We start from the raw sequence: 9,702 nt of genomic DNA on the forward strand, positions 1-9,702 counted from the left end.
TCCAGGACCTTGAAATGCTTCTTGCGAAGCCACTCTTCGTTGCCCGGGCGGTGTGTTTGGGATCATTGTCATGCTGAAAGACCCAGCCACGTTTCATCTTCAATGCCCTTGCTGATGGAAGGAGGTTTTCACTCAAAATCTCACGATACATGGCCCCATTCATTCTTTCCTTTACACGGATCAGTCGTCCTGGTCCCTTTGCAGAAAAACGCCCAAACATGATGTTCACCCCCATGCTTCACAGTAGGTATGGTGTTCTTGGATGCAACTCAGCATTCTTTGTCCTCCAAACACGACGAATTGAGTTTTTACCAAAAAGTTATATTTTGGTTTCATCTGACATATGACATTTTCCCGATCTTCTTCTGGATCATCCAAATGCTCTCTAGCAAACTTCAGACGGGCCTGGACATGTACTGGCTTAAGCAGGGGGACACGTCTGGCACTGCAGGATTTGAGTCCCTGGCGGCGTAGTGTGTACTTGTGTAGGCTTTGTTACTTTGGTCCCCCGTGTGGTCGGATTTTTGCTCACCGTTCTTGTGATCATTTTGACCCCATGGGGTGAGATCTTGCGTGGAGCCCAGATCGAGGGAGATTATCAGTGTCTTGTATGTCTTCCATTTCCTAATAATTGCTCCCACAGTTGATTTCTTCAAACCAGCTGCTTACCTATTGCAGATTCAGTCTTCCAGCCTGGTGCAGGTCTACAATTTTGTTTCTGGTGTCTGACAGCTCCTTGGTCTTGGCCATAGTGGAGTTTGGAGTGTGACTGTTTGAGGTTGTGGACAGGTGTCTTTTATTACTGATAACAAGTTCAAACAGGTGCCATTAATACAGGTAACGAGTGGAGGACAGAGGAGCCTCTTAAAGAAGAAGTTACAGGTCTGTGAGAGCCAGAAATCTTGCTTGTTTGTAGGTGACCAAATACTTATTTTCCACCATAATTTGCAAATAAATTCATTAAAAATCCTACAATTGATTTTCTGGATTTTTTTCTCATTTTGTCTGTCATAGTTGAAGTGTACCTATGATGAAATTACAGCTCTCTCATCTTTTTAAGTGGGAGAACTTGCACAATTGGTGGCTGACTAAATACTTTTTTGCCCCACTGTATATCCCCCCACTAGAATCCCATCTTTAATGAAGACAGCTTCTCCATCCTGGAGGGGGAAATCAATCATTTCCAGGCCCAGAACATGTACTAGTCTGTGGCGACCTAAATGCCAGAACCGACAAGAACCTGACACCCTCAGCACACAGGGGGACAAACACCTGCCTGCAGGTGACAGCATTCCCTCCCCCATATGCCCCCCTAGGCACAACTATGACAACATAACCAACAAAAACGGGTCACAACTCCTGCAGCTCTGTCGCACGCTGGAAGTTGAGGTGTTCCTTATTAAACGGTTATTGTAACATTGTGTTCTGTGAAGACCGTGATTATCTCAACTACATTATCTTATGTATTTGTTGGTAAAAACCGATCATATAAATTAGAACAACAATCTGCTTAAAATCTTCGAGAAAGACACCAGATCCATAACATCATTATACCTATATTTAACCTCTGTTTCTTCAACATTGGAGCATGAAAATGTTTTTAACAAATCAAAATCACTTAGTTTAGGCTACTTAAAACAATAATCTAATATTAGATCTGCCAAGCTCTTACTACAATCCCTTACTTCACCGTGAGCTTCTAAGCATTCCACTTACTGTAAGAGGTGAAATCTAGGGCAATATTTTACATACTTTTTCTCTCAGTAGTTCAACATACTTCTCCATACCTCTGGCCGTCTTTATATACACATAGTACTCTGTAAATCATCTACTTACCCCAGAGAAGAAGAGTCAGAAAGGAGAAGGAAGAAGAAGACACGGGAGACGGATTAGGGGCTTTCATTTCTGCCTGACACTGCTCTGTTCCTCTTCCCTGGTGGACCCAGATTACATATCTCAACCTTTCTGCAGGAAAGCTCTATAAAACAACAGGAAGCTCTCGTTTCCTAGGATGGGCGGCTTGGGCGGGTTCCCACAGACAAGGGGAGAGCTACTGTAGCCCACTACCACTTACAATACAATCCATCTCTCTCCTATTCTCTCTCTCTCCTTCTCACTCAACTGCTCTCTCTCTTTCTTTCTTTCTCTCGCTCTCTACCTCACACTCTTTTCCCTAGTTTCTCTCTCTGTGTCTCTCTCTCTTCTATGCTTCCTCACACTCTATTAGACATTCAGTTTGGAAGGAACAGACATCTGTACAGTAGTCACTGAAGGTCTTCGTTTTGAAAATAGACTGCTGACTAGCTGATGACCCTGTAGCCTTTCTCACTTGCTCAAATCCTGTGAGTAAACTGATTTGCAGACTAATATGTGTCCCAATACACTGTAAAACCATTTTTATTCTATATGTGTTGATTCAACTTAAAATACTCACAACAACCAGCTGCAATACAATTTCCAGTTTGCTCAACATTTGGGCATATTATCAACGACGTTGAAATGTCGGTTGGAGCATAATTAGAGTGTGCGACTTTCTTTATTTTTACATATTAGCAAAACCAGCATAAATTCTCAAGTTGAATTGTATGTTCACTCAACTTTAAATTTTAGGTTGAGGGAACATACAATTCAACTTGGAGATTCATTTTGGTTCAGCTACAATAATATGCCCAAATGTTGAGCAAACTATAAATCACATTGCACATTGAATTATTTAAGCTGAACCAGTGTAGCGAATTCAGGCATAGCACCGACCAGGACACAGCCCTGGTCCAACAACTGTCAAACCAACACCTTAGCAGTTACACCAAGATATCCGAAGTTGGGTGAACGATAATATAGAGGATTGTTCAACTATGGAAAAGGTTTTGTTATTGACAGATGGCAGTTATATTTCTTGTTTTGGTTGAGTAAAGTATGTTAATGATATAGAGTCCCCTTTGACTCCTTTCCAGTTTCAGTCATGTTTCAATTAATGGGCCAGACAGTGGATTCTTTTAAATCACCACAGACCAGATAAACAGGTAAAACAATCTCAATAATGGTTTGAGCAAATTGACTATCTTTTTTTGCTATATGTGGTTTAAAGCATCATATTTCAGCCTCTGTAGTAAATGGTTTAGTTGTAAACTGGTCCCTCAAATTCATCTGACATTGACCTAAAATCATTGGGTTAGAGTAGTATCATGTCAGCTCAACAATTTACTAATTCCAAGTCCAGACAGAATGGATATGTACGCTCCAGGGACATTTTTCTGAGTTGCATTCTTTACACAAATATCTTTCTTTGAAACACAAAAATACAGCCTGCTAGACTTCAGCTGTCAAAAAGGTGTGGATGTCTATTCATATAGACCGGATATACACTGAGTGTACAAAACATTAGGAACACATGCTCTTTCCATGACATAGACTGACCAGGTGAATCCAGGTGAAAGCTATGATCTCTTATTGATGTCACTTATTAAATTCACTTCAATCAGTGTAGATGAACGGGGTATGCTGTGGGGTATGGTAGTAGGTGCCAGGTGCACCGGTTTGAGTGTGTCAAGAACTGCAACGCTGCTGGGTTTTTCATGCTCAACAGTTTCCTGTGTGCATCAAGAACGGTCCCCCAAAGAAGAACATCCAGCCAACTTGACACAACTGTAGGAAGCATTGGAGTCAACATGGGCCAGCATCCCTGTGCAACACTTTCAACAACTTGCAGAGTCCATGCCTCAACAAATTGAGGCTGTTCTGAGGGCAAAAGTGGTGCAACTCATTATTAGGAAGGTGTTCCTAATGTTTTGTACACTCAGTGTAGCTTGCTTGAAGTGGAAAACTATTTTTAAGACGTATCCTCAATGTTGATTCACAGTAATTGAGATCACAAAGGCTGAAATGAATAGCTTCAACATGCTCTTTGACAACACAAGCTGTCAATAAAAAAATGTGATGCTATTTTGTTATGTCTCAAGGCTAGAGCGCCTTGTGAGAAACAGACGGAGCTGAATCAAGTTTGTACGGAAACTTATATCAACTTCACTTTGTTTGTAGGGAAACATTTATTAACTTAACACTAACAGTGAAGTGTACATAAGTCAAATATGATTTGGGTTTTCTGTCACTGTCAGCACAAGGTGTGTGGGGGAGGTCCCAGCTGGTGATGAGAGGAAATATGTTTTCGTGTTTCTGTATTTATTATGTGAGGTAATGGCTGATGACAAACCTTTCCCCCCAGCAGTAGTTCCGTGGAATGTCTCACCCCCTGCAGAGCTGTCATTGGCATATCCACAGAGCTGCTGTAGTACATTGAGACACTGCTGGGCCCTCCAGTACACACAAAGAATGACGCATTCATGATGCATTCATCCACGTCACTGATGTACTGTCTGCCTCAGCTGGGACTGAGCTTGCTAGGACTCTGGGCCAAAATTACTTCCACATTTCAACACCGATCAATGATTTGTTTGTCTTTTTACAACTGATTGAATAAACCTCCAACGTTTAAGGACTTGAGTACATTAGCTAATCTGAATCTGCGCAGAGCCATCAAGGGATAATGCAACACATATCATTTGTACTATTGGTGCCATCGTAGAATTTTCACCATAAACTCAGCTACACTTCTTCTCTCTCTAGCTGACCAGCTTCCACCAAACGATTCCATTGGGAGGCTCAAATCAATGTTCAATTTTTATTTTATTTATTTATTTTATTTAACCTTTATTTAACCAGGTAGGCAAATTGAGAACACGTTCTCATTTACAATTGCGACCTGGCCAAGATAAAGCAAAGCAGTTCGACACATACAACAACACATAGTTACACATGGAGTAAAACAAACATATGAGTCAATGATACAGTGAAAAAAAAATAAGTCTATATACAATGTGAGCAAGTGAGGTGAGATAAGGAGAGTGAAACAACAAATATATGTATAAATAAATAAAAATATAAAAAGGCCATGGTGGCGAAGTAAATAAACACAGCAAGTAAAATAAAAACTAAAAACACTGGAATGTTGGTGCAGTGGAAGAAAGCGCAAAGTAGAGACAGAATAATGGGTGCAAAGGAGCAAATAAATAAATAAACATACAGAGGTAAAGAGGTAGTTGTTTGGGCTAAATTATAGATGGGCTATGTACAGGTGCAGTAATCTATGAGCTGCTCTGACAGCTGGTGCTTAAAGCTAGTGAGGGAGATAAGTGTTTCCAGTTTCAGAGATTTTTGTAGTTCTTTCCAGTCATTGGCAGCAGAGAACTGGAAGGAGAGGCGGCCAAAGGAAGAATTGGTTTTGGGGTGACCAGAGAGATAAACCTGCTGGAGCGCGTGCTACAGGTAGGTGTTGCTATGGTGACCAGCGAGCTGAGATCAAGGGGGACTTTACCTAGCAGGTCTTGTAGATGACCTGGAACAGTGGGTTGGCGACGAGTATGAAGCGAGGGCCAGCAACGAGAGTGTACAGGTCGCAGTGGTGGTAGTATATGGGGCTTTGGTGACAAAACGGAGGCACTGTGATAGACTGCATCCAGTTTATTGAGTAGGGTTTGGAGAGCTATTTTGTAAATGACATCACCGAAGTCGAGGATTGGTAGGATGGTCAGTTTTTACAAGGTATGTTTGGCAGCATGAGTGAAGATGCTTTGTTGCGGAATAGGAACCAATTCTAGATTTAACTTTGGATTGGAGATGTTTGATGTGAGTCTGGAAGGAGAGTTTACAGTCTAACCAGACACCTAGGTATTTGTGTTTCCACATATTCTAGTCAGAGCCGTCCAGAGTAGTGATGTTGGACAGGCGGGCAGGTGCAGGCAGCGATCGGTTGAAGAGCATGCATTTAGTTTTACTTGTATTTAAGAGCAATTGGAGGCCACGGAAGGAGGAGTTGTATGGCATTGAAGCTCGCCTGGAGGGTTGTTAACACGGTGTCAAAAGAAGGGCCAGAAGTATACAGAATAGTGTCGTCTGCGTAGAGGTGGATCAGAGAATCACCAGCAGCAAGAGCGACATCATTGATGTATACAGAGAAGAGAGTCGTCCAAGAATTGAACCCTGTGGCACCCCCATGGAGACCGCCAGAGGCCCGGACAACAGACCCTCCGATTGACACACTGAACTCGATCAGAGAAGTAGTTGGTGAACCAGCGGAGGAATCATTAGAGAAACCAAGGCTGTCGAGTCTGCCGATGAGGATGTGGTGATTGACAGAGTCAAAAGCCTTGGCAGGTCAATGAATACGGCTGCACAGTATTGTTTCCTATCGATGGCGATTAAGATATCGTTTATGACCTTGAGCGTGCTGAGGTGCACCCATGACCAGCTCTGAAACCAGATTGCATAGCGAGAAGGTATGGTGGGATTCGAAATGGTGGGTAATCTGTTTGTTGACTTGGTTTCGAAGACCTTAGAAAGGCAGGGTAGGATAGATATAGGTCTGTAGCTGTTAGGTCAAGAGTGTCCCCCCTTTTGAGAGGGGGATAACGCAGCTGCTTTCCAATCTTTGGTAATCTCAGACGACACAAAAGAGAGGTTGAAAAGGCTAGTAATAGGGGTGGCAACAATTTCAGCAGATAGTTTTAGAAAAAAGGGTCCAGATTATCTAGCCCCGGTGATTTGTAAGGGTCCAGATTTTGCAGCTTTTTAGAACATCAGCTGACTGTATTTGGGAGAAAGAGAAATGGGGAAGGCTTGGGCGAGTAGCAGAGGGGAGGGCAGTGCTGTTGTCCGGGGTAGGGGTAGCCAGGTGGAAAGCATGGCCAGCCGTAGAAAAATGATTATTGAAATTCTCAATTATAGTGGATTTGTCGGTGGTGACAGTGTTTCCTATCTTCAGAGCAGTTGGAAGCTGGGAGGAGGTGTTCTTATTCTCCATGGACTTTACAGTGTCCCAGAACTTTTTTGAATTTGTGTTGCAGGAAGCAAATTTCTGCTTGAAAAAGCTAGCCTTGGCTTTTCTAACTGCTTTTCTAACTGCCTGATGGGCAGTTAATGGGCTACAAGACACAAGCATATTTTGAGGAATGTCGAAAAAACGCTTAGCTCAGTACCTCAATTAGAGAATTATTTGAGATGATTAATAACTGTGCAATGTACTTCACCAGCTGCACCGATAGGCCTCTGAACTGATCCATCTCCACTCTCACATCTGACGATATCAAACCCTCTTTCCAGGTGCCAAGAGTTACACACACCGTTTACATAGAGCACAATTAAGAACTTTCCGCTGATAAGGGCCTCCCTCTCARGCATRTCTTCCTGCTTTCTCATGTTKRCTATTGTTTCACAGTCTAGTRTAAACTCGCCAMGGCCCAGATCGAGCACCAATGTGGATGTGCCAGGAGAGAGAGAGAGAGCGGGCAAAGAAAAACGCACCGTAGAAGAGCACTCTAGGTGACACACTGAAACAGCCTTACTGTCTGCAGTGTCAGAATTACGGATCAGGGGCTGTATTTAGCAAGCATCTCAGAGTAGGAGTGCTGATCTAGGATCTAAAAGGCAAGTCAGCGCTCCTACTCTGAGATGCTTAATGGCCTCAGGAATACACAGCCAGTAACTATGAGTGAGAATCAGAACTAATTGTACACAAAAATGATTCCATTGTAGGTGGGCCGGCCATACTGTGCTAAATGTGAATCAATGATCAATACATTATCAATAAGGCCCGATGACAGAGTAAAGACTGAGCATATGGTTTACGTCAAAAGACAGCAACTAGACACATTTTGAAGATTATTTCATTACTTAGTCACTCTTTTATTCTGGTTTGCCTGGTGTTTTGAAGATGATTTCATTACTTAATCACTATTTTATTCTGGTTGGGCCTGGTGTTTTGAAGTGGATTATGTTATCCTTTTCCATCCTGTTGCTTGTCATTCGGCCCACCCCTGTTTAATCACCCAATGGCCCGATCATAAACCAGCCTAGACTTGTCATTCTACACCCTGGAAGAATTGTAGGCCTAATATAGTGATATTGGTACAACTGTAATATAATGGAGAACTTTAATAAAAGTAGCCCTACAGTGCCATCTTGTGTATGGGAAAAAAAAGAGAGCAGGGTTCACTTTCACCATCAGTTTTGTTAGTTTTCACTCCTACCTCCACAGTACTTAATTTATAAAGCATCATGATGTAATATGTATCTATTAACTGTTTCTATGGTATTTATGAACACTCTATAATAGATGATGCTTTGCATAGTCTTTTCTTTCTATCTTCCAGACAGTTATTTGCCATTTAATTTAAACAGACATAGTGTATCATAAAAAGCAGTACGTACTCTAATGGTAGGCCAGGCTACTGTTCAATGAGCACTGACTGTTGAACACAGCTAACATTGGCCTGGCTGGGCCGCTGGGTTGTCTGTGTTACTGGATCAGGCGAGTTCTCCTTCCTCTGAGAATCACGTGACTATGAGTAGCGTGCCACAGCCCCAGCTCGCGCTGCACACCCGCCCCCTGAGAGAAGGAAAACAACATGCGCTAGACTAGAGGCTGGAGGCTTCCTCTACCATGAATGACGGAGGAACAATACTCACTGATAATATATGTTTATTATTACCCCTGTATAAATGTGTATGACATTTATACATTAATTATGAAAAAATACAACAGGGTACCTTACCAATATACAGTATGAGAGCAAAGGTTGTTGGTGAACGAATGATGTTACTATAACCTTCTCAAATACCATCACCTGACCCTCATATTAAAATGCATTACATCCATATAGGTATAGGCATTTGTTCTATTTTACTTTTTTTTAAAATTCTATCTCATTATATGAACAAATAATAAACATATTAAACATCATTATTATGACTACCTATCAACTGTAGCATTTTGATACATTAGTATTATCCACTAGTTATTAGTAGCCTATAGTAGCTTAGTCGCCTATGTAATAGTTGACTAATAGTAATAGTATTCTGATAGTAGTAATAATGTTAGTAGTAGCCTTATAGTAGGCGTGTAGCCCTTGTGAGTAGAATCATTCATAAGCTACATGTGGGCTATCCAAATGTCCATATACTTTCAAGTCGCACGCTTTTTACCCCAGTCCAGCTACCAAGCACATAGTGATCATAATAAAGACGTCACTCTCTAACTGAGCCAGTTAAGTGCGCAGCTTTTAACTGTACAACTTCAATTTCAGCATGCTTGCGGACGACATAGGAATCTTCGGATCCCATCGGCGTGTGAACACAAATACACGGACCCTATTATTTACTCCGCGTCCGTAGCGAAGAAATCCGTATTTTATGGTGGATTTCAAACGGGGAGTTCAACGCTGTAGTGGCGAGCTCAAGTCGCTACAAATAAGAGGACACGAGGATCCTTAAAGGTATTTCTAACTGCGACACTGTATCAAAACTGAACATGTGTGCGCGCATCCCAGAGAAGCGCATTAGAGATATCACATTATAATGTTATTGGTTGGGCGTGAAAGCTGTCCATTGCGTAAAACGAACATAATTGAAATGGATAGGCGATGCATCAACGTATGTGACTTCTGTTATCGACTGTTGGTGTAGGATTCTAAGGGTGTAGGATTCTAAGGAAGGCTAATGCCTGGTACGGTTGATACGACTCATTTGCCCTGAAAACGAAAAGCCTTTACGCAGCGCGACATTTATTTTGCTTCTCACCAATCCCACAACATTTTTGTGGGATAGGGTTATAGAATTCTGCAGAAGAGGTTATGAAATCCTGGAAAAGTG

At 41.9% G+C, this 9,702-nt stretch overlaps 1 protein-coding gene across 1 annotated transcript in view; it reads right to left on the bottom strand.

Annotated features, from left to right (window-relative positions):
- The window catches only part of LOC111981116 (receptor activity-modifying protein 1), a 17,765-nt gene extending 15,733 nt beyond the window's left edge, over positions 1 to 2,032 (bottom strand). Inside the window, exon 1 of the mRNA XM_024012268.3 lies at positions 1,837 to 2,032. Within this exon, the coding sequence (XP_023868036.1) occupies positions 1,837 to 1,903 (67 nt within the window). The 5' untranslated portion in view covers positions 1,904 to 2,032. The remainder of the gene's footprint in view (positions 1 to 1,836) is intronic.
- Positions 2,033 to 9,702: the final 7,670 nt, after the last annotated feature.

The sequence above is a fragment of the Salvelinus sp. IW2-2015 genome, linkage group LG20, assembly GCF_002910315.2.
Source record: "Salvelinus sp. IW2-2015 linkage group LG20, ASM291031v2, whole genome shotgun sequence".
NCBI lineage: Eukaryota > Metazoa > Chordata > Actinopteri > Salmoniformes > Salmonidae > Salvelinus > Salvelinus sp. IW2-2015.